Here is a 26,434-nt window from a genome sequence, read left to right on the forward strand (position 1 = left end):
CATTATTTACTTTAAAATAAATATTTGTAATATTTATATAATTAGCTATTTATAATATAATGTAATATACATTTTTTGGATGGCAAAATGTGATTGAAATTTAATTAAATAAACTGCAATTTGATCAAATAAACAGATAATTAATCAATAATTGTGACAGGCCTGCTTATAACAACAACAACAATAATAATAATAATCTATACTGTATATCTGTACTTGTGTAATTATGCATATTTCTTTATTATTCTTTATTTTTAATTACAGTACAATAATACAGTATACTATAATACTACTTCTATTATAAAATGCTACTATATTTACTTACATCTGTATTGATTTTATTCAATTTAATCACAATTTAATTACAATACTTAATAGTAATAATACAATATTATATACCTGTGCACATTAATATTAAATATTTATACTAACAACTATAATAATAATAATAACCCAGTATAATAATCCAGTATTACATAAATATACTTAAAATACTTGTGTATATTATATTTGTAGTAATAGCCAACAATACATTGTATGGGTCAAAATGATTGATTTTCCTTTAATGACAAAAATCATTAGGATATTAAGTAAGGATCCCGGTCCATGAAGATATTTTGTAAATTTCCTACCGTAAATATATCAAAGCGTAAATTTTGATTAGTAATATGCATTGCTTTAAACTTTAAAGGCGATTTTCTCAATATTTCAATTTTTTTTGCACCCTCAGATAATGTTTTTGTATATTTATTTGTATTATTATTGTTATTATTACCACAATTTTAGATATTATTAACAGTTTTTACCAATACTTCAATGTAGGTCTTGGATCAGAGCTGTTTTTCTTGTGTACTGTTAGTTTTTGCTTTTAATCAGAGGATTGTCTTCCATCTAGTGCTTCATCACCCGCACCCCACACTAATCAAATAAGTTCATCAGTGACCCACAAGACCCACGAGACTCCAAGATGAAAGCCATCGCTAATTATGATCTTTGGGCTGAGTCAAAGTGATGTAATCCCCTTCAGGTCAAATCCCATACCACTCAACTACTTTCATACTCCTGCGGTTCAAGCTTTCTTCAATATGAAACAGAGATTGGCTACATAAAAGATCTTCCCACGACTGAACAGCACCCCGATGAAAAATACATCCAAGTACAACACAGCAACGGTCTCTTTTCATGCCGGGCTACTTCAGAGGGTCTGCATTCTGTAGCTTTGGGCTTGAATCCTAGTCGAAGTTAAAACAGAGGTGTTCACAAAAGCAAAAATGCCAGCTTATATTACTCTCCATTATCGGGCCAGCAGTCGCCCGGCTCTCATGTGACCCCTTCATAAATTGGCTTCACATCAGTTCAGATGCTTAGATGGGACAGCTGTGAGGGGCTTTGCCAAATATTTATAGCTATGCCATGACAAGAAAAGACAGCAGCAGATGAAACACATTAAAGCAGCTATAGAGGAACCCATAAAATGCTGTTTTCTTCCTTTCGCTCTCAGGATGGGCCAAGGAGACCGGAGTGTTTCTGGATTTATGGTCCTCTTCCTCACACAGCTGCGTGTTCGCCCCAGGCCGACATGGGGGCCATTAAAACCAACAGGCCTTTGAGTTTTCACCACTCTCTGTCAGATAATGCCAGAGGAGAGGAACGGTCTGGAGTCCTTTCATCCGTTTGCACGCACATTGGGTCGGAGCAGCTCGGAGTACCTGCACCAGTTCTGGTCCTGAAGTCAAGCTACAGATGAAAATTCTGAACTTTTTGCTTCGTAAACAAAGAAAAATATACTGTAACTCAAAACCTTCGTCCCCAGTCCAAAAAGAACATTTATTAAAAATGTTTTTAACTTTCCTAACACATGACAACCACCAATTACATGTCAACTATTTGGCATTCAGACACTTGTTGTGTGCTGAAATGCACTATAATTCTCAATAGCAAAGAAATACTTAACGTAGTAACCAAGGTATCCTTTTATCTTCTGCATGAAGCCACAGCTCTTTATTTTATATTTATTTATTTATTTTTCTGTATTATTTTATTTTATTCTATAATTTAGCTATTAAAAGAACTCAATGTAGTAACCATATGTACATATTTATTTATTTAATCATTCATTCATTAATTTGATGTTAGACATACTCTATGTAGTAACCAAGAAAATATATTTTTAATTTTAAATTCTTTATTTTATTTGAATTTATGTATTATTTTTATTTGATGTCATTCAATAATTTGTGGCAATTATTACAATTTTGGTAGCTATTATAATAATTTATGGTAGCTATTAAAAAAGGACTCCATATGTACGTACTTATGTATTCATTTTTGTATTTATTTATTTACTTACCATTAGAAATAGTCTATATAGTAACCAAGACATTTTATTTTTAATTTTAAATTATAAATTCTTTATTTTATTTTATGACAGTTATTATAATCTATTGTAGCTATAAAAATTATTTATAGTAGCTATTAATATAACTACTCAATGTAGTAACCATAATTATGTGCATTCATATTTGTTTGTTTGGCATTATAAATATTTTAAAGTACTAACCAAGAAATGTCCTTTTTTAATTTAAATTTTAAATGCTATATTTTATACTATTTTATTATTTTTGATGACAGTTATTGAAAGACATACTTTATGTAGTTACCAAGAAATTATTTGAAATTCCGTATAAAGCCACAGGCCTTTTTTATTTTATTTTATTTTTTATTTCATAATTTATGGCAGTCAGATATAATTTTACTTTCAGATTATCACTTCTTCTTGTTGCTGTTTTTGCAACAACAACAATAAAAGTTGGACATTTAAAAATCCCATCACAATAAATGCCAAAAATGAATTAAAAAAAAGCTAAAAAATGTTTTCTACCCTTTATAGCTAAACAAAGAACATACTGGTGTCCTCTACTCTAAAGGCTACTAAAATGAACCAAACACCATAGTGCATGATGATTACATAATAAGTCAGAGTTTACACAGAGATCAAATTCTTCACACGCAGGGGTCGAGCTGACCTGTGCATCTACAGGACGTCTTTCCATGTATCTGGCGCAGGAGTGTTAGACGTGGCCCAAACTCTGCTCTACAAATGCACTGCCAATCCCCACAGCTGCAAACATCTAGAACCTCTGGAAGTCACACTTAATTCTGAAGGTATAAGATCGCCATGTCTCTCCCAGCGTAACTGCCAGACACACTAGCTTCTGTACAGTGGCCCTCAACGGTGGGTAAAATGAGCCCAATTAGCACCACAGACTGCTGGAGAACAATGTGCTGCTTTGTGAAATACTACATACCCGGTGTGTGTTTGCAGAAGAAAGCCATGCAGTTTCGCAGAGAGTTATGTTTATTACCTTTGCCTGTGTTCTGACTTGTAAAAAGAGGCATTTATTTGATTGTAAAACACTGCTGTATGAATCACCAAGACTGAGTGGGTCGTCATCTCATAGATTATTATTAATGCAACTGTTTGAATGAAGGCCCCTTTTAAAGGATTACCCTAAAAAAAAAAAATCTGTCATCATGTACTTGATTATGTATGTTTTTTATTCAAGTGGAAAAGAACTGAGGCTATGGATATCCAAAAATTGACAAAAAAAAAAAAAAAACACCATAAAAGTCAGAAGTCCTCATTTACTAATAATCTTGCGCATTCGCACATATTCAAACTGGCATGTTGCATTCGGTTAAGAGACATGGGATATAGTGCACAAGTCAATGGTTGTTAAAAGTATGGAAAATAGTGGCTAGGACATGTGTGATGTTCCATGGCTTAATAATGTCATGAAAGGAAGAATTAAGGAAATATTATGGCTAAAACTAAAGCCCCAAAAAATGTCATTACTTGAAATAAAAGAAACATATATAGACAAACTAACCAACAGAGAAAAAACTAAAAACTGTAAAACTAAAAGTACATATTTATACAAACTATAATAACACCACATGAGAGTAAATGATTTCAGAAATATCACTAAACAACCTTTTAAGAACATTCAAATCTATAACTGTGATCTGATGCGGATATATTTTTTCCAGAGGAAATGAATGTACTGGATGTTTTTCCTCAAGGATTGAAATGCCTTCTAATATGTTGAATAAATGAATAAATGTGCTTACAGTGTGGTTCATATGGTGGCGGCGGATCTCCACACGGGATACACTCCATATCCTGGAATCCACTCAACTTCGTCTTTCTGTAAAATCTGAAAGAATAAAATGCATATTCATTTATTTGCAATAATAATATTATAAATAATGTATTATTTATTTTTGGGTTTAGCATTCAATTCAAAATTGTAATTAATTACATCATATAACAATTAATTATTCAAATAATACTGCATACCCAACCATTCAAAAGCTCAGGGTCAGTTTTTTAAAGAAATTATCACTTATATGCAACAAAGAGGCATTGAATATCTCAAAAGTGACAGAAAAGACATGTATAATTTTTATAAAAAAAAATTTTTTCAAATAAATTCTGTTCTTTTGAACTTTGTATTCATCAAAGATTCCTAAAAAAAAAAGAATTTTAAAAATTCAATGTTGATAATAATAAGAATCAGTATATGAAAGTAATTCAAATTCAAATAATATAATATATTATATATATATTATATATAATATAATATAGTAATATAATTCAAAGACATACCATTATTGTTGAAGGTGATTTAAACAACTGGATAAACAAAAAGTGGCTTTAGAAGTCAAATACAATTAAAAATCAACAGTAATCCATTTTATAATTGAAATAGACTTAGGGGTGTTTACAAAATACTTTTTTATTTAGTTGGATTATGTACATATGCATTCCATCTTGCTGCTTTTCAATTGAATTTCTCTGATAGCAGGAAAATCCCTTATCAGAAAAATTGGCATTGGGGCAAGAGTTATTTGGCAGCATCGACTAATGAATCAGAGGGAAAACTATCCAATACAACATGAGAAATATTCCAGCAGTAGTTACAGTAACAGCACTAAGAACACATTTTTCTAAAATGATGTAGATGAACTTTGAAAGCAATGTGAAGAGTTGCCTTAAGCATGTCGTATACTGAGCCAAAGCACTTAATTATGGGTAATCAAAAGTTATTAAGAAACGTATCTGGTGGGAGCAGGATGCTGCTGTGGGGAAACTAGTAACTCTTGCAGCAAAAGCAGGTCTTTAAAAACCTGACGTGTTTTAGCTTCTAGGGCATGTCTGGGCATTACGTTTATTTCTCGGACCTGGACTTTAAACTCAGAAATCTTCAGCTTTGCTTGCGGCTGGAGGGCGAAAGTGCAGGTAAATACGCTCTTCAAAATAAAGGTTCTTTTTTGGCATTGATGAAGAACCTTTAGCATCCATGGAATCTCTCAGTTCCACAAAAGGTTCTTTAGAGTGGAAAAAATATAAAAAATAAAGTTCCAAAAGGAGATTTTCACAACAAAGCCATAGAAGAACCATTTTTGAACCTTTAAGTGAGCGGTTCCTAAAAGAACCATTTTTCTTAGGCACCGTTTACACTAGTGCGTTTTCGTTTTAAAACGCGTAACTTTTGCTACGGTTACCGCCTATCGTTTACACAACTCTGGCATTTCGAGGTTGACTTTTGAAAACGCTGCAGACCCCGTTTCAGTTTAAAACTCCGGGGTTGAGTTTCAGTGTAAACGGACCAAAACGGAGACTTTTGAAAACGATGGCATGGCTGCCCAATTTGCACTGTGTATCCTTGACGACTGTGTAAACACTAACATAGATATGTATAAGTAGATTCCCCATTTGACCGCTCCAAGCACGCAGACGCGTACGCCATCTAAATAACAGGGAATCTATATCTATGGTTGTACCTGCATAAATGGTCACGTGACGTGCGTTTTCGGTTGTGTAGTGTAGACGGAGATCGTTTCTGAAACGCAGCGGAAACACCAGTGAAAACGGGGATCGTTTTCATTCTAAAACGCCGTTTTAAAATGAAAATGCACTCGTGTAAACATGGCCTTAGTGCAAAGAACAGTCTAAAAATCTAAAGAACCTTTTTTACACTATAAACAGAGCTGGGTAGATTACTTACAAATTGGACTCAGTTACTGATTCCAAATTACATGACAAAAATTGTAGTTAGTAAAATATGTAATTAATCCATTACATTACGCATTTTAGGTGTTCTAATCAGACTACTTTTAGATCAGGGGTTCTCAACCCTGGTCCTGGAGGGCCACTGTCCAACCTTGATCAAACTCACCTGCCTGTAGTTTACTAGTAATCCTGAACATCTTAATTAGCTGGTTCAGGTGTGTTTGATTAGGGTTGGAGCTAACATTTGCAGGACAGTGGCCCTCGAGGACCAGGGTTGAGAAAGCCTGTTTTAGATACTTACTTTTAAATACTAGTTCTCTTGTTTTTCACATTGATTTAAATAATAATCTTGCACCATATTGATATAGAGTGCAAAGAGTATAAGAAAATATATTCCATTTGTTGTTAACAACAACAACATGAAGTTTATTAAACATTATATTACGCAAAGTTTCCCCAAACTGGGTTTGTGAAGGAACTGCAGAGGGATTATACATTCAATAAAAACCTAATTATTAAATCATAAAAATGTTCAATTAAAACAAATAATTAAAAAATAAAGAGGAATTAGGGAGAATCAATAAATTATGAATAAATTATTGCTATTGTGTAAATAATATGCGATCAAAAAAGCATTACGAGTTTTTTTAAATGTAATTTAATCTAAATACAAGTGCATGATTATCCCATAAAGAATCTTTTGTGGAATATAAAGATTCCGTGGATGTTGAAGGTTCCTCATGGAACCATCAATGCCAACATAGAACTTTTATTTTTATTAAAATGTTCTTCACACTAAAATAAAAAATGAAAAGAACTGCTCACTGAAAGGTTTTTGGGGAACCCAAAATGCTTCTCCTAACGCATCGCTGTGAAAACCCCCCTTTTGAAGCTTTATTATATACTGACTTAAGCTTGTGTTTTCTGAAAACGCCCATCATCCTTTATTCTATACAACTGCGTTCCTATGGCTGACTCACCCGGGCAGACAGTCTCCACATACGGCGTTACTCGTGGAGGAGCAGTTCCCCTTCTGGAAGCGGTTGAGGAGGGAACAGTCCAGACAGGGCTTGCATTTCTGCAGGCTGCGGTCCTCTTTGAAGCGACTGGCTCTGCAGGGCACACACTGGGCATCCTCCCCATAGCCAAAGCCACATTCCTGCAAGGATTAACGGAAGATATCTCACTGCCGAGGAAGGGAAGGGCGAGGGAGAGCCGTGATAAAGAAAAGCGCCAATATGGACTAACAAGAGGCCGAGATGAAATAATGATCAGTGTGTGTGTGTGTGTGTGTGTGTGAGAGATCCCCCCGCTGAACAAAGGCCAAGCTTCTTTTCAGAGAGTCTATCTTACACAGGCAATAATCTCCCTGACTCTCACGGGATCAATGAACAGCCTTCTGCTCCAGGCCCCCCGAAGGGCTCCGCATTTGAATCAGAAAGGCCCACGGGGACGCCCATTGTTGGTTTATTGGGAGTTTATTGCAGAGGTTTTGTCAGGCCTCTCTTTGGCTAAAGTGTGCGAGAGATATTGATATTGAGAGGTTTTGGTAAGCGTAACGCAGAAAGAAAAGAAATCCCTTAAACTAAAAGATTTACTGAGATTAAAGATTTTAAGTTTTAGTAATGCAAACACAAAGATTTAAGTTTGCATATATAATGTTTGCACAATAAACTTTGCTTTCTCTGTTAGTTTCTAACCACAGAATCAGGAATGCACCCACATTTCAAAATTAAATTAAAATGATAAAATTGTATTATAATATAAATACATTTTTGCCACTCAATTTTATATATAATTTTATCATTTTACATCTTATAAATAAATTAAACATTATGAATAAATCATAAGATAAATGTATTGCTAATCTAAAAATACAGAAAAGATTAAAGATAAATTCTTTTTTTTTCTTAAGTTTTTAAAGTTAAATTCAAAGTTAAAGTCAAAAGAGACAGTAAAAATGTTTTAAAAAATGTAATTAAATTTGAACTAAAAATTTGAATTAAAAAATGCATTTTAACTTTCTATTTAACAAAAACGTTCACAGTGTCCACAAAAATATTAAGCAGCTGTTTTCAACATTGATAATAACAATAAAATATATTTATCATATCTGCATATCTGAATAATTTCTAAAGCATCATGAGACACTAATGACATAAAACATATTAAAATAGATTAAATATTAATATTAAAATTAAAAAGTTGTTTTAAATTGTGATAATATTTTTAATTTGTGTGTGTGTGTGTGTCTGTGTGTGTGAGAGAGTGTGTCTGTGTGTGTGTGTGTGTGTGTGTGTGTGTGTGTGTGTGTGTGTGTAGCTAATTGTAATTGTTAAAATTGAAATGTGTAAAATGAAGTTGACTAAAACGTGACAAAATCTATGTCAGTTCCTCCAAATTACTTTAGGCCTCATGTTCTTTAAGGAAAATTTATTCATTCATTCACTCATTCAGGGGTGAAACGTGACCCAGATATGTTCTTGACAGGTTTCGTGAGATTCACCCAGAAAAGCGATCTGTGTCCATACGCAAATCCAAATCATGAAAGAAACCTGAAGAGAGGTCTCAATGTCTAGCTGTGGGGTCGAGAAGAATTCTCAGCGCTCTTGAATAAAACAAGACAACACCCTTTGCATTGTTCCCTAAATACAGGCCTATTTCATTTCAATACAAGATCTAAAACAGTGCAGTGTGTGTAATAATATGAGGCAGTATAGTACACATGCAACGTCTAAGCAAAACATGACAAAGAGACCACAGGGAAAGTGTCTGAGCATGACTAAATGAGGATTATAACAATAGAACAGAATACAGCCGCCTTTATCTAAGCAACTTGCAACAATAAGACAGAAAATTCATCTGGGAAGATGTTCTAATGGGTTTAGAATAGCCTTTCCTCGAACTGTGACGAACAGGCATGTTTCTGTACAACATGTTGGACTTTTACGTTTTGCCACATTGAGTTTGACATTAAGAAGTGAAATGTAAGCAAACTATTTTTTTTTTCCAGGCTCCAGGATCTAAACTGAAATCATAAGTGCTGCTTAATTAGCATTACTCATTACCCCCCTCCTGGTACGCCCACTTCAATAAACAATACCAGAGTCTTTTAAAAACTCGACTGACAGTAATCAATCTGGAATACGCTTGTTTGTTTTTAATCCTTTCCACATTGATATAATTCTTGGGAATCTTGCGGGGATACATTCAGCTTTCACTGAGCCAGATTTCTCAAACCATAAGTGAAGCAAAGCTTTATGGAATTCAAATAATGCCTTATGCAACTATCCAACAGAATTCATCAATCAAGACTTTTCTCAATGAATCCCACCAGCAATGTGACACTAATTCAAAACACAGAGTTTCCAGTCTAGTTCTGACTAAAAGTTCTCATGTCCTCTCTTGATTCGTGTCGGCTAGAGGAACAATAGTTCGTGCAAAAATGAGAATTCTGTCATCATTTACAAACTTCATTATGAGAGCGAATGCAGAATATCTGGAATCAACTGACGCAAATTAGTTTTGACAGCAAGATTTCTGCTGAATGACTTAAGAGTTTGTTTCTCACACAAAGCTATATTGTATGGCATCAGATGACTAAGAATTTAGTGCACACAAGTTATCTTGATTGAAAAACAAGTACTTTTTATAGTCCTGTATTTCACAATTTGGTCCAATGTAAATTAAAAAAAAAATCTCTTTTTGGGTTCCACAGAAAAAAAATATATATTGTTTTAAAAGTGCACATTTATTTTGCACAAGTTTATTTTTATTTGATCAAAACAATAAAAAATATAGATATTATGAATTATTTTTACAATTTAAAATATACTATTTTAATATAAACTACCAGTCACAGGTTGGAAAATAATTAATACTGAAAGATAATATAATTAATATCATAATAATATAAAAATAAAATTATAAAATCCTAATATAATCAAATTATTTATTATTATAAAATAAATAATAATACTGTAAAATGTTAATATTGTAAAACATTGTTACAATTAAAAAAAACAGTTCTAGTTGAAAATATAATCAATTAAATATATAATTAAGTTATATATTAATATGTAATTTATTCCAGTGATGGCAGAGCTAAATTTTCAACAGCCAACAGTCTTTAGTGTCACATGCTCAGTTATAATCAGCCATTATTACTGGTTATTATCAAAGTATAAAACTTAATATTTGTGTGGAAAAAATTTATAAATTTTTTAAGGATTTTTTCTTGACTAGAAAGTTCAAAAGAACAGCAATTATTTGTAATATAAATCTTTTGTTTTATTATAAATGTCTTTACTGTGACTTTTGGGTAATTTCATGTGTCCTTAGACTAAAAGGTTTTTTTTTTTTGTCTTTTTTTCTTTTCTTTTTTTTTTTGTACTTACTGCTAATTTTTTTCATGGTACAATACTAAGCAGCACAACTGTTTTCAACATGGATAATAAGAAATCTAAAAAAGGACATTACATAAAATTTTTACAATATTACTGTAATTTTAACTGTAATTTTGAGCAAATAATAAATGCAGCCTTGGTTAGCATAAGACACTTCTTTCAAAAACACTAAAAAAATCTTTATAAATTTTTTTAAAAGAAAAAAAATTAATGAGTGCCCCTTGAAGACTTCTTGACATCTTAGAAATCTGCCCTAAGATGCTTCTTCAACTTTATAAACAGCACAATATGTAACTAATATGTGTGATCAATTAAACAAACACATCTCCTCAAACAATCCCGTTCCCACCAGTCGCATTCCAGCAGAGGACCGTCATGCAGAGAAAAGTGAGAGGACCTTTGTGGTTTGATATCACCCTGCACTATTGTTTTTTATTCCTAGCTGCCCCTTCCCAAGTCAGGTCACCCTTACCCACCTGCATTTCCACCACACTGCGTTGGATTAGAGAAGAGGCTCATATATCATTAACGTGGAGATCGGCTTCAAACAGGGGCCTTCTTTCTGCACCGCGATCCAGTTTCCCAGCTTGGGCACACATGGATTACTGGCCTGCGTGAGAGAGCAAGTGACAAGAGCTCTCCACAAAGCCTGGCCCGGGGATCAGACGGGGTTCAGACACTGTTAGAGAAGACCGATTTGGCTCTCTCAACACAGGCCCTCCAAAGACTGCATATAGGCTGCCTGAACAGAACGACAGCTGTTGTTGCCTGGCCACAGCCCATATGAGACCTTCCTCTCCAGCAGGGCATGAAGGATCGGGGGGGACCGGTGAATAAAAGAGGCATGGTCACTCCGTTTGAAGGCATGATGCCTTTCCCAGAGAGATAATCAACAACAGAGCGAAGGGGGGAAGAGAAATCTAAGGAGCTCTGTAACCCCCTGTGGTTTGTCTGTTGGAGTGCGCTGCTGGGATCTTCCAGCATTTAGAAGTTCAAACAGATAGCTGGACCTGAGATAAAATCCATTCAGGCTCCCAAATACAGCTCAGAATGCATCTGCGTGTCAGAGCTGTGGCTTAGTAGTTTTAACTGTGGTGTTAATATAGGCAGTAGGAGTTTGAATCTGGCTTGCAACATTTCCTGATTCTGTTTCTCCCAACATTTTTTGTCCTTTCCCAGTTATCATTTCAATATAAAATGCCATAAGTGGAATGAGTCTACATGTCAGAGCTGTGGCTGAGTAGTTTTCACTGTGAGCTGTGGTGCTAATATAGGCAATAGGAGTTCAAATCTGGCTTGCAACATTTCCTAAACCTAGCTGGACTTCAGATAAAAGTCCATAAGGATTCAGGCTCCCAAATATGGCTCAGAATGTGTCTGTGTGTCAGAGTTTAAAAGTTATCACTATGAGCTGTGGTTCTTGTATTGGCACCAGAAGTTCAAATCTCGCTCACAACAGTTCCTAATCCTATTTCTCCCATCATTTCCTGTCCTCTCTTTGTTATTATTTCAACAAAAAGTGTGTCAAAGGCAGTCACTACACAAACTAATGGTTTTCCCCAAATACACCTCCCGTCTACCATTGGTCAGAAAAAAACAGGCAGAACTGCTCCAATATAATCTATAATATATAGATTTGGCAGGGGCGTGTCCGAAAAGTTAGCACACATGCTTATATTGAGCCGTGGTGCTCCAGAGGGTAATCTGAGTTTGAATCTGACTTGCAACATTTCCTAATCCTGTTTCCTACATCATTTCCTGTCTGCTTCCTGCTAGTGTTTTTAAAAAAGTCAAGAGGTCAATACACACTATATAAGGCCCTAACTAACAGGCATGTTGCAATGAGACCGTGAACAGACCAAACTATTGTCTGTGTGCAGACGGTTGAGCAGTACAGTGCAACCTAAATTAAATGTATTTTACACATTATGTAACCTCTAATAGCAGATATGTACACTTTTGCTATGAAAAGTTAAGAATGCCACCTCTATTCTTTCCAAATGCCTGTTTTCACAGTCCAGAATCACCCAGGAACAATCTTGTCTAAGAGGACTCACCAAACCAGTACCTGCAAGTACCATTTTTTCCACTATCAGATTTGAGTGAGAATGCCAAGCAAAACAGCAGGATGGATGTATGATAGAGGAGAAAGCTGGATGGAGTAAAGCATGTTCAGACACAAGCGTTTTGAAGTCAGCATATTTAAAACCCCAAAACACTCTGTTCTACTAAATTAACCTGAATTCTCCTGCTCATCAATATTTCCTATCAAAGCAAAGAGTGAACTTCTTACTCCACCCAGCAGGTAAGCTTTAAGGGTGAATCTCATAAAACCTGTCAAGAACATATCTGGGTCATATTTCACCCCAAATCAAAAGAAGAAAATAATAATTATTTTACCAAAAGAAATTAGGCTTGGGGACATTATAGGATTAAAAAACAGCATTGCATTACATTACAATATGCAAACTTTATTTGTATTTAATTGTCATAAAAATAATGTAGCAATGCAAATGCATGATCCTAAAACACACTTTAGTGTGTCTATGCAAAAACATTATATATATATATATATATATATAATGAAAAAATTATTGAAAGTGAATATATTAAAATCTATTAAAAATGCTAAAATAAGCACAAAAAAAGACATTGTCGCTAAGACAGGTTTCATTTAGCATGCAATCCCCCATGATACTTAGCTGTCAGGAATGTGTGTGAATGTTTATGAGGTCTGTTTTGAAGAAACTGCACATCTGCATAAGGATGAATCCGTTGACGGATTGAAAAGATAATTCATCAAAAGTCCTGTTTTACTTCCAGAATCATTTAAAGCAATAGTTGACAAGCAATGAAAGTCATCATTTATTCACTCTCATGTTGTTCCAAACTCCTATCCGTCCAAGCTGTTCTTTGTCCAATTTGTGAAGAAATCTTTTGAGTTAGATCTTTTCATGGATGATGGACAAGACAACTGCGAAACGTCTGTGCTTCTGTCTCAGATGTGAAGCACACTGCATCAAAATGTATATCATACAACATGAAACTTATATTAGAGCTTGTGTTGCCACAGCCTGATCTCACGGCACTTTGTACGTATTTTATGAGGTGGCTAATTCGTATGTATTCGTACGATCTCACTCATACAAATTCATAAGATTTTTGCCAAATCGTACATATTTTACGAGTTGCATAATTCGGATGAATTTGTACGAATGACCTACACCTAACCCCACACCTAAACCTACCCATCACTGGGGTTTAGACAAATCGTACGAGTGAGGTCGTACAAATTAACCACCTCATAAAATATGTACGAATTGGTCGTGAGATTGCATTGTTGCCACGGTCTGATTCGTTCTCAAATCAAACTGACTGGGTTCTCGAGACACGATGGTCTTGATGCATGCAAAGTTTTAGAATAACATGAGGCTGTGTAAATTATTTCATTTTTGTCTGAACTATCACTTTAAAAATGACAAAATGCCTATCAACAAAACTTTATCTGTTATCACCTTTTTAGGTGAAAGACAGTGTGTAGGTGGGGGTTTTACAAGCTGTTTGACTACTCATGGATCTGAGAAACAGCACAAGTGCGTCAACTGTTCTCCTGCTCTTACAAACAAATCATCTGGAAGAGCTTCTGAAGTGTCAGACACTAAAGTGAAATGTAATTTGTATAGTAAAAATAATGACTCTTTTTAAACAGGTTTCCACCAGCACTCCTCCCTTCTGCCATTGGTCACAACAAACAGATAGCCACGCCCCCAAACCTACGCCATTGGTTGAGCCACTGATGCTGTTGTTGGGCAGCTCAGGATGTTCAAACAAACAAAGCAATGTTGATAACACCACAAAGATCAAGTGTTTAAACTTTTTGGGAAAATAAACCTACTAATACTAGTATCTGCATATTAAACTGGGATAAAAGAAAGTATTTTAACATCGAAACTAAACCACATGATATTGTCCTTGGCTCTAAAGAATAGGGTAAACCACAAGTGCTTGAATGGAAAAAGTAGGCAATCATTCACTACCTCCTCAGGCCCCAAAGCATTAATTGGCCGAAAACATCTGAAGCATTGAAGCGTATAACCAATAAGTGTGTGTTCATGTGTACCAACATGAAAGTCGTGCGGTTAAAAGAAGCATGTGCATACATCCAAAAGCCTGATGTACCTGCATTTACCCAGGCATAAACTGTGTAATGATTTCCACACTTCAGAAATACCCCAGACCTCCGTTTAGATTAGGTTTATAGTACAAAACCACGTAATTTCTTAACATGCCGTGTTTACAAGGCCTTGAAATTCTCAGGGGTGGCAATGACATTAAAAGGCTTGAAGGAAAAACAGAAGTGTGGGTGTAACTGATTAAAGCGTGGCCAGCGCTCTACAAAGGAGCACAGCAGTTTACCCTCTCTCTTTATGAAAAGGAGGAAGCAATAAATAATTGGTCGGGACAAGCTATTCAAAACATTGGCATCCCCTCTTTATTGCTGAACTCTTTGCTTTTGGTCAGTTTGGTCTTGAAGTCTTTCATGAACTCTGATGGGAATGCGTCTCTCGGTCCCAGATTTAATCGCTTACGTGGTCTTTTTTTTAAAAACAACTCAAAGTATAAGCGTCTAAATATATCTTTGTATTAATCTGACTGTGGTAGGTGCAAAACGGAAAGAATTCCAGAATTAAGCTCAATTGGAATCAATTCAAAGGAACAGAGTGCTTCAGATATTATGTCTTGATTTAAGATGTAATCTTTTTAGGAAATTAAAAATACTAGTTTTATATGTGCGCCAATTTTTCAAATTAGGCTAAAACTAAAAATAAATAACCTAGTGAAGAATTGGCAAACCTTGGATAGCTCTTGTCCAGCATCACACTGTCGGCAGGGAATACAGTTTCCAAACTTATCCTTGTATTCCTGTTCCCTGCAATCTCTTCTCTCCTCTGCCATGACTGCAAACTGTGAGGAACATGAATCAAACATGGGTAATTATTCCATAATATCATTGGAAGTTTATCAAATTGGAGTGCAAGTAAATGTAGCCTTGATTATGTATAGAGCACATCTCAGAATATCAGTTTTTAACTCTTAAAGTTAGCAAAAAGTGAACGAAACATACCATAACACACAGCTGAAGGACGAGTATCCTCTGAAGAGGAAAACTGGAGAGGATCAGAGCCCGGGGCATTGTGAACGGTCTTTCCCACAAACACTGTGAACACAGAAATCCTTTGATGAATGATTAATGGAGGACACTATTTGCATTATCTTTCATAACTGTGTGAACACCAAGCAAACAATGATTATTATAAATAAATACCCTTTTTAATGTTCATAATAAAGCATTTTAAAGCTACTGCTTGTTGAAATCAGACATCAAAACATTAGAAATGATCTGTAAATGTTTAATATATGAAGAGGTTTAACATTGACTGAGTTGATACAGATGCCGATAATTAAAATTAGGGTAATATAATGAATTATCAGATTCAATTTACGTAGATTTCACCTACATAAACATTCTGGCTTATACTGTTATACTCAGACAGTATTATAAATTTAGTTTGGATTATTACACTATAAAGAGAGAGAGAGACAGAGAGAGAGACAGAGTTATATTTCTTATTTTTGACAGTATTAACCAATATGCAATACACATCAAAACATTGCAACGTAGAAAAGTCAATATATTATATGCAAACAACTATATATTGATATTTAACGGTTTAATAATACTGGGTGAATCAGAAAAAAAAAAAATTATTTGTCTGATAATTATTAACTTGTTAGTAATATACTTGATATTCTTTAGACAGAGATCTATTATTATTATTAGCTATTATTAGCCGATTATCGGCGCTGTTGCTTGTTGTTGCTTATGTTGTTATTATTATAAACATAAGTATGTGAAAAAGTTGTTGCTTTTTGTCTAGACCTAATAAATGTTCAATTAAATTCTGTAGTAATTTTAATATTCAACGATGTAGGCTACTGGTCGCTTTTGTCGTTATTATTTTTTCATCAAATGCTACATTATGTTGTTAAACATCGAGGCTTCAAACCATAGCAATGCTTTATACTAGTAGGTAAAACATAGTTACCTTTTTCTATTTGTAAGAATACAAATCATATGTTTTTAACATGGCATAAAAAAAAGAGTGTACTGGACGAAATAAAATTAGGTCCCTTATATTAATTCTAAGCTATAAGGGTTTGTTTAGTAGTTTTCTGAAGATACAGGCTTTTGGATTCATATCACGCGCTGCAGCTATGTGCAAAACTTTCTTACCGATAATTGCTCGCGAGATCGCCTTCTCCTACTGAAAGCTGTCCGGGAACGGGATGTGATCCAGTGCGCTCGCCGCTGAGGTCTGAACCCGTCCAGAGTCCAGCCCTGAAGTCAAAGCTCAGATGAAAGCCTGCGGTCTGATGCCTGTAATCTGATCTCCCATCAGCATGTGCATCAAAGCTGCAGACACGTCCTGCACAAAAGCGCTTTAAACTGCCCTGTTTATTCACTTACACCCCTCCATATGTTAATCCGAATATCTGTAAATGCACAAACCCCGTATGAACACAAGAGAAGCCTAACTGCATGCTCCAGAGGCAGGCACGGATCTGATCTGATCTGCTCTGCTGCGCGTGTTTGGCAAGCAGCGATTGGCTGGATTGTCTGCAGGCAGAGGAAACTTTTCACATCGAGATCGATTTCTTGAAATCAAATCTCTTGCATTCACTGGCTCCAGAAAAAGAGTATTTGGAGTGCACTGGAGTCACACTTACATAAGAATGACATTAAGTATAATAACAGAATATCAAACCAGTGGCATTCATTTAAATAGATAAATAAATAAATATAAAGCGCAATCAGTTTTCAGGAAAAGCATTTAGCCTAATAAAAATAAGTTTGTTAAATTAAATTCTGTAGTAATTTTAATATTCAAAGATGTACTAGTACTGGATGCCCTCTGCTGGTCATTTCAGAAAATTACATGATTACTACATCAAACGCAATACTCAAAATACATACATTAATATAGTGTAAGTACTATGTGTAATGCATGATAAACATTATTTACATCCTACAATCTTGAGCTAGGCGGGAGACTGGGGCTAGTTGTCACAAATTGTCAGGTTTTGGCAAACAATCAAGCTATATCACCGAGACTATGGAAATAACAGAAATGAACCGGCATTTATTCCTGCTCTCTGGGTTATTACTACAATAGATGTGATTAATGTTAAGGAAAATATAAAGTTTTGAGTCTCTTATGAAGGTAGAGTTGAAATCTGAATTGTTTTCTCAGGACTAAAAAGTTCAGTTTCAGTTATTTGATTGAAAGTCCAGGTAAAACAGTGTATTGTTACAATTTAAAATAACTTTTTTTCGATTGGAATATATTTTCAAATGTCATTTATTCCTGTGATGCAGCGCTGAATTTCCATCATCATTATTGCAGTCTTCAGTCAGTGTCATACAATCTTTCTGACATGTTGATTTGGTGCTGCTTAATGTTTTTGTGGAAACCATGATACAGCATTTATTTGAAATGTAACATCACTTTCGTTGAATCTTTTCTTCTTTTTTATAGTATAAAAGAGAATGATGTCTGAGATTGTCATAACATTCTCCCCATTGCATGTCACTTTCTCACCTTTTGCATCCAGGTTCTTTGGATAAAGCACACTCTCTGAACAGAGACTAATGATGCATGTGTTATTGAGGAACCTGCTGAAGTGCAGGTGGCTTTGATCAAAGTGAAGCTGGTGGGACAAGAGGTCAATCCACACACTAACAATCCCAAGAAACTCCAAAACGATGTGACAAATCAGATATGACTGAATTAAGCTTCAGTTTCATGAGTGTCATTAAAATTATAAACTTCAACAGCTCTACTCGAGGACCTGAACACTCACAACACACCGTGAAACCAAACTCTTTGTTGTATTGATGTTGGATCTCGTCAAATCACATTATTTTGGTTTTCCAGTGTTGGATCCATCTCGAATCTGAGCATCACGGTATGAAACAGCATCACTACTTGTGCCACCGAACTCATCTGGAAGGAATGAAACAATTATTTGTTGAAATACAAACATGTTTAGTTAGATATGTAAATGGGGATATACCATAGACTTCTATTGTTTTTATACAGTATGCAGCTGATCATCCTGTAAATATTACAAACGAACTGAAACATTTTAAGAAATTTTAAGCATATACAGGTGCATCTAAAAAAAATTTGAATATTGTGAAAAAGTAAATTTTTTCCAGTAACTTATTTCAAAAAGTGAAACTTTCGTATATTTTAGATTCATTACATGTAAAGTAAAACATTTCAAAAGTTTTTTTTGTTTTAATTTTGATGATTAGAGCTTACAGCTCATGAAAGTCAAAAATCAGTATCTCAAAATATTAGAATATTTCCTAAGATCAATCAAAAAAAGTATTTGCAAAACAGAAAAGTTCAAGTAATGTAAAGGTATGTTTAAAAGTATGTTCATTTATGCACTCAGTACTTGGTCGGGGCTCCTTTAGCACAAATTCCAGCATCAGTGAGGAATGGCATGGAAGTGATCAGTCTGTGGATCTGCTGAAGCACTATTGAGCCTTCAGCTTCTGGATTGTTGGACTGACTTTTTCTCATCTTTCTCTTGAAAATATCCCATAGATTCCATATGGGGTTCAGGACAGGCATGTTGGCTGGCCAATCAAGCACAGTAATATCATGGTCAGCAAAGCACTTGGAAGTGGTTTCGTCAGTGTAGGCAGGTGCTAAAGTCCTTCTGGAAAATAAAATCAGCATCTCCATAAAGCTTGTCAGCAGATGGAAGCATAAAGTGCTCTAAAATCTCCTGGGAGACAGATGCATTGACTTTGGACTTGATAAAACACAATGGACCAACACCAGCAGACGTCACGGTACCCCAAATCATCACTGACTTCGTAAACTTCACACTGGACTTCAAGCAGCTTGGATTCTGTGCCTCTCCAGTCTTCCTCCAGACTCCAGACCCTGATTTCCAAATGAAAAGCAAAATTTACTTTTATCTGAAAAGAGGACTTTGGACCACTGAGCAACAGTCCAGTTATTTTTCTCCACAGCCCAGGTAAGATGCTTCTGACGTTGTCTCTGGTTCAGAAGTGGCTTGGTAGCCCTTTTCCTGAAGACGTCTGAGCTGGTGACTCTTGATGCACTGACTCCAGATTCAGTCCACTCCTTGTGAAGCTCTCCCAAGTGTTTGAATCAGCTTTGCTTGACAGTATTCTCAAGCTTGCGGTCATCCCTGTTGCTTGTGCACCTTTTCCTACCCAAATTCTTCCTTCCAGTCAACTTTGCATTTAATATGCTTTGATACAGCACTCTGTGAACAGCCACAGCTTTCAGTAATGACCCTCTGTGACTTACCCTCTTTGTGGAGGGTCAATGATCATCTTCTGGATCATTGCCAAGTCAGCAGTCTTCTCCATTATTGTGGTTTCAAAGAACAAGAGATACCCAGAATTTATACTGTATGGATGGTCATTAATTGAAACTCTCATGTAAATATTCTAATATTTTGAGATACTGATTTTTGACTTTCATGAGCTGTAAGCTCTAATCATCAACATTAAAACAAAAAACTTTTGAAATGTTTTACTTTACATGTAATAAATCTAGAATATATGACATTTTCACTTTTTGAAAAAAGTTACAAGAAAAAAAAAAACTTTTTCACAATATTCAATTTTTTTAGATGCACCTGTGTATATATATGAAGAGTTAATTAGCAAAAACAGATAACTGCAGATAATAAAAGTTTTTTTCATTGTGCATTCCAATTAATTTCAATCAAACTGCAGTTGGGTTATTTTGATAGGTACAAAATTACTAACAAATACTAGCTAACTAACACAATAAAAACATGATAGCATAAAAAAAACATGATTTCTGAAAATGTATCTGTTTTTGCCAAAAAAAACTAAAAAAAAGTCTGTTGTATTTTATTATATTAATTTTATATTTAATAATTTTTTATTTATATGTGGAGGTTAAAAAACAAGGTTACACTTAATTTTATGTGTCCTTGTTACAGTATGATTATACATTTAAACACTGACTGAATAATATTAATGAACAACGTAGTAAATATAGGGTTAGGATTAGTGTTTGGTTTGAGGTTATTACATTATGCATTTTATTTAATTGAAAATACAGTAAAACAGCAATATTATGAAATATTATTATTACTTTAAAATAAAATTATTATTAATTTAAAATAACTTTTCTATTTGAGTATGTTTGTGTGTGTGTATATATATATATATATATATATATATATATGATATATGTGTGTGTGTGTGTGTGTGTGTGTGTGTGTACACACATACACTCAAATAGAAAACAGTTATTTTAAATTAATAATAATTTTATTTTATATATTCCTGTCATGGCAAAGCTGAATTTTCAGCAAGCATATATAGCACAATATTCCTGTTTTTAAGTGACATAAATGAAACCTTAGCGAACATAAGAGACTTTTTTTTTTTTAAATCTTACTTAGCCTATTACAAACTTTTGACTGGTAGTGCATCTATGTATTGGCCCCGGGACCACAGTTTGAGAACCCTTGCATTAAACTTTAAGCACACCTGTAGACACAGTGCTGGTATCTTTTCTTTGTAGTCTACGGCGTCTAAGGATTCTCTGCTGTAGGTTTCTTGTCAACAAAGTGAACACTGCACACGTATACAGAGTCTTCGGAGGCTTTTTCAAATACAGGTTCCGGAGCCAAATCCTCCTGTCCTCCTCTGCAGTGGGCAGTCGATAGAAGGAAAACCACTGGGGACAGGAGCACTGTGACTTTGTGAGCGGTTTGTGATCATAACACTCTTGTTTTAGCCACAGGTTTAGTTTTGTTTGGTTATTGTGACAGCCACAAACTGCACATGTCGTCCCAGAACTTCTCAGAGACATTTTATAGTGATTCAATGCAAAACTATCGCTACGCTACGTTACTTTTATAAGTTACACACAAAACACCAGCCTACCGGAAACTTGGTTGCCACTCTAGGAAAGTAATGAGAAGAGTAAGAAAGTAAGCGGTAAAACTGTTTGCACTACGAACCAATGTGTTCATAATTAAGATTAGTGCATTAAAGTGCATAAGTGCATTAAAATAATATGGTAAGACACACAAGTTTGCAGAGCTGGGTAACTGATTACTAGGGATGTAACGATTAACCGCGAGCCGGTTGAAAAATAGATTAAAATATGCGACGATTCAAATCAGTTGAGAGGCTAAACAAATCACGATTCAATTAGGGGTAGGAGTTTATATGAAGATGGGAGCTTACAGTCTTTAGAAAAGTTTAGATGGTAATTTTCTTTTCATCTCGCCTCTGTATAATGCATATTAAAGTTTATAAGTGCAGCGCTGCTTTGTTTACAGTGGAAACCAAGTAAACGCTTAAAGCGCCACCTGCTGGCAGAAAGTGAATCTGCGTCTCATTCGGCTCATCTGCTGATTCTTTTGCATGCAGATATTTTTATGTATAGTTTCACAAAACTGAAGTCAGACCATTCTGTTTTTGCTTCAAATTTCGAAATTATACAATCGTATTTAGATTAAAAACTGCTCATGTTGCATGTATGCAGCATCTTTGTTTGGATCATGATTAAAAATGCAGTTGTCTAATTTTAAATGGAAAGAGCACAGACAAAGCCTTGTTTTGTTTATATGAAGATATTTATTTTATTTGTGTTACTTATTTGATTTGGGGCTTGTTTTAAAATGTCAATTTAGTTTTGTTACTTACTTTTATATTAGCTATATTACATTTTGTTATCTAGCAGAGGCTTCTATCCAAAGCGACTTACAAATGAGGACAGCAATCAAAACCAACAAAAGAGCAATATAAAGCAAGTGCTATATTAGTATATTATTATAGTGTTATACTTCAAGTTCACAAAGAAATGTGCAGCATTTTGTCCAAGCAATAATAAAACAACACATTTAATTTATAATTTGTCTTAAATCTCAAAAGTGTGAATCAAATTGAATTGTGAGTTGAGTTAATTACATCCCTACTGATCACATGTATACAGCCTAATCTGGATTACGCAATCAGATTCCAAAAATTAAGAACTGCTTGTAATTAGACTTTGTTTTTTTCAAATAGATTTCATGATTACATAGACCTATTATTCACAAAATAGCAATAAATTATTCATAATTTATTGATTCTCCCTAATTCCTCTTTTTCATCTTTTACATGTTCCTGGCTACACAGCATTTGAGCAGATTTACAAAAATCATTTCAGGTTTAAGAAGTGTTTCAACATTGCATCAACTGCTGATGAACACATTCATTTTTATTTGAATTATCAATCAGTAGGTTATTTAACCATGTATTATTATGTATTATTGAAATCTCTATGAATTTTAGGGTCCGTGATATCACAAACAAGAAGCTTGTTGTAGTCCCAAACCTTAAAAAGCTAATTCTGTAAAATAAAATATCTCCGTTTGCATTGAACTTTGCAGATGTTGTTTATGCTCAAACAGGAACATTACACATTAACTAAAGTTAAAAAAGTAAGATCACAATTAAGGACCCCTTTAAGTACCCCTGAGATTTTAAAATAAATATTTTAATAATTAAGTATGTGCTGAAACGGAACAAACACCCCCCCCCCCCCCCCCCCCAACACACACCTTTTTTTTATATTGCTTTAGAAAAGCTTTAGATGTATTTCCTATTAATAACAATCATAATAATAATATAGATAATATACAGTAGTTCTATAGGGTTTCAGGGCTTCTTTAAACCGATTACAACAGCAATCTTCTGTGAGCCATGTGCTTGAAGATGTGTATGATTTCACTGTGATCCACTGGGATGTCCCTCTCTACACATACAGTTCAATATGAATATGTTTGAAGAAAACAAAAATATTCTTAGCTATTCCGTTAGGTTTTATAAGCTAATTTGCATTATTTGGTTAAAATGTTTATGTATGTCATTGAGAAGAGGGGAAGGTAACGCAATGAGTAATTTTACCTAATTATTTTGAAATATAATTTAAATAATTATGTCAATTTCAGTCAAAATAGGAGATTATAAGAAACTATAGCATATTCAACATGTATCCATACCTGGCAAAAACTTGATACTGTCGGGGACCAGGGATGTTGGTCTTTTGAAGGTCTCTTATTCACTACGCTTTTCCTTAAATATGCCAGGAGTGAAAAAAATAATAAAATATTGGGAAAAGTACAGTTGCAGTAAAAAGTTTGAAATGTGCCAGAGCTCTCCCCTCCTAATCCTATATATCTGTATGGTAAAATATAAAGATTTCACAGTGATTTACAAAAGTAATCAAAGAGTAGTCTGATTACTAAAATGTGTAATGTAATGGATTACAATTTTTGTCTGTTAATTTGAAATCAGTAACGGATTACAATTAGTCTATCTATCTATCTATCTATCTATCTATCTATCTATCTATCTATCTATCTATCTATCTATCTATCTATCTATCTATCTATCTATCTATCTATCTATATCCAGCTCTGCAAATTTGCTATATAAGCAGAAAAATTAGCTGTTTTCATGGAGTGCCCAAACACTGGGTGGCGCTATAACAGAGCGAGCTGCATTTGGGTTATAACTCTGAAACCCCAATTATTACTATGTTATTGAAACTTGATAGAGATCAGGACATTCTGAATCCAAGCTCCGTCCAGTTCTGTCAATAGTGGACGCTAAAACTGAAAAATCCTTATTGAATCTTTTTTTTTTAATTCCTTTTGCAGATTATCCAACCAGGTAGACAAATTGAAAACTGGTATGATTCTTCTTTGGGTCAAATTCTCTAAATGTCATTAAGATAAACCAACAAACATGACCAGCAATAGCTTATAAAATAAAATCTGAATGGCCGACCTTTATGAAATCCGAAGTTGTTGGCTATAATATCTGTGACAATTTTGTGAGAATCGGCCACAAGGTGGCACTGTAACAGACAAATTAACTTGTTGGATAGTGACTGCAATCTCATAATTACTATAAATCATTCAGATTCCCCCAATCAATTTATCATATATTATTTTGCCTATTTTTTATTTTATTTTTATTTTTTGTTGCAAAGAGTTGTACTCATTTAATTTGATTGAAAAATGATCAAAAAGTCCCACTGGATTGCTTGTTTCTTTCCTGAAATGCATGCATTATTTACTTTGCTACCAGTCTTACAAGTTAAAACGTTTACTTCTGTGATGAAATCAAGAAAATGCATTTATTCATTTCAATAATTCATAGTTATTCAATATTTTATCTTTGCATTTCACTAAAAACCATCATTCAGTTTGAATGTTGCTATTATGACATATCTTTAATATCTTCATAATATATTGGCAGTTAAATATATGTTCATAAGCCTATATGTCTTAGAATAAATGTACTGTTCAGATTAATCTCTTCTGCTTTGTCTTTTGGCTATTCAATTATTGGACTAAATTGTCAAAATACAATTCTTAATAAAATTGTTGATTTTGTATTTTACATTTTTTTTCTTAATAACTCATCGGCTGATGCATCATCATCCTCCATGCTAAGCTTACATCTAAATGTTACTATTTAAAAGTAGATGTACAATGTTCATTTATTTAGGTGTACTGTCATTCATTTGCAGTATATTTAAGTGTATAATCATTTACATATAAAAATGACTTCAAGTGCTCTGTCGTTTACAGTGAGTATAGCACATTTTCCAGTGGAATTCAGCTAAAAGCATCATGCCATCTGCATTTATAGCTTTCCTTGGTGTCTATACTGCCCTCTTATGGATATTGTGATATTTACTTTAGTCCACAACACTTCTGAAACTAATATTGATAGGTGATGTGGGGAGTAAACAAAACAATCCTTCTGGTGTTTGTATTGCTGTAACACCATTAAAATGACTTTTATTTCGAACTAATCAATTTTGTATTTATTATATTTTTAAACTGGAAAAAAGAGCTATATTTTCATATCAAGCAGGTTTATGTTCTAAAAGACTGATGTAAATAGTTACAAATATGAATAAGTTTATGTATACTTGAAGTTGTATACGTGCAGTCTGGCACTCTTGCTCATGGTGCTTGCTGAGGAACTTCAGCCCAGCTGCAAGAGAGCGATGACCTTGGCACTGGTTACTGTGTTATCCTGCTATTAAAACAGCATGCAGATAAGGGTCAGACAACAGACACACAAACCATACACTAATATTGATATTAACGTCCTTGCCCTCGTAACTTCTCCCTTTACCAAGGCCATTTCTGTTAGCATGAACAAACATGTTATCTATAACACACAGATACTTTACCAATACACTAAATCATAAACAATAAAGGCATTAAGACAGTTATCCAAACCACTATAAAAAGCAGTTAAGGCAGTCGTGGCCTAATGGTTAGAGATTGGAACTTATCACCTGAAGGTTGTGGGTTCGAGTCTCGGGCTGGCAGGGATTGTAGGTGGGGGGAGTGAATGTCCAGCGCTCTCTCCACCCTCAATACCACGACTGAGGTGCCCTTGAGCAAGGCACCAAACCCCAAACTGCTCCCTGGGCGCCGCAGCATAAATGGCTGCCCACTGCTCCGGGTGTGTGTTCACTGCTGTGTGTGTGTGTGCACGTTGGATGGGTTAAATGCAGAGCACGAATTCCGAGTATGGGTCACCACTTTCACTTTCACTTTTTAGACTCTAGAAATGATGACCTGTATTTTATTACCAGAAAAGTCAGTGACTCATAGCTAGATTGCATTACTATTAAGCCAACTGGTGGATGGAGAAGAATGAGTCATTAGTTACTTAGAAGGACATGAGAAAAGACTGTGCGTGCGCGTGTGTGTGTGTGTGCGTGCGCGTGTGTGTATGTGTGCGCGCGCGCGCGTGTGTGTGTGCGCGTGTGTGTGT

At 34.6% G+C, this 26,434-nt stretch overlaps 1 protein-coding gene across 2 annotated transcripts in view; it reads right to left on the minus strand.

Moving 5' to 3' along the window:
* Window positions 1-17,224, minus strand: part of LOC306854409 (tumor necrosis factor receptor superfamily member 19-like) — a 35,231-nt gene extending 18,007 nt beyond the window's left edge. The window contains exons 1-5 of one of the 2 annotated variants that reach the window (XM_079392373.1): window positions 16,778-17,224; window positions 15,608-15,700; window positions 15,337-15,447; window positions 7,057-7,235; window positions 4,132-4,217 (exon numbers count right to left, since the gene is read on the minus strand). In XM_079392373.1, coding sequence (XP_079248499.1) covers window positions 4,132-4,217; window positions 7,057-7,235; window positions 15,337-15,447; window positions 15,608-15,676 — 445 coding nt within the window. In that variant the 5' untranslated portion in view covers window positions 15,677-15,700; window positions 16,778-17,224. Of the gene's footprint in view, window positions 1-4,131; window positions 4,218-7,056; window positions 7,236-15,336; window positions 15,448-15,607; window positions 15,718-16,777 lie in introns of both variants that reach the window. The other variant, XM_079392374.1, reaches the window with a different exon arrangement.
* Between the last annotated feature and the right edge of the window lie 9,210 nt (window positions 17,225-26,434).

The sequence above is a fragment of the Barbus barbus genome, assembly GCF_936440315.1.
Source record: "Barbus barbus genome assembly, chromosome: 34".
Classification (NCBI taxonomy): Eukaryota; Metazoa; Chordata; class Actinopteri; order Cypriniformes; family Cyprinidae; genus Barbus; species Barbus barbus.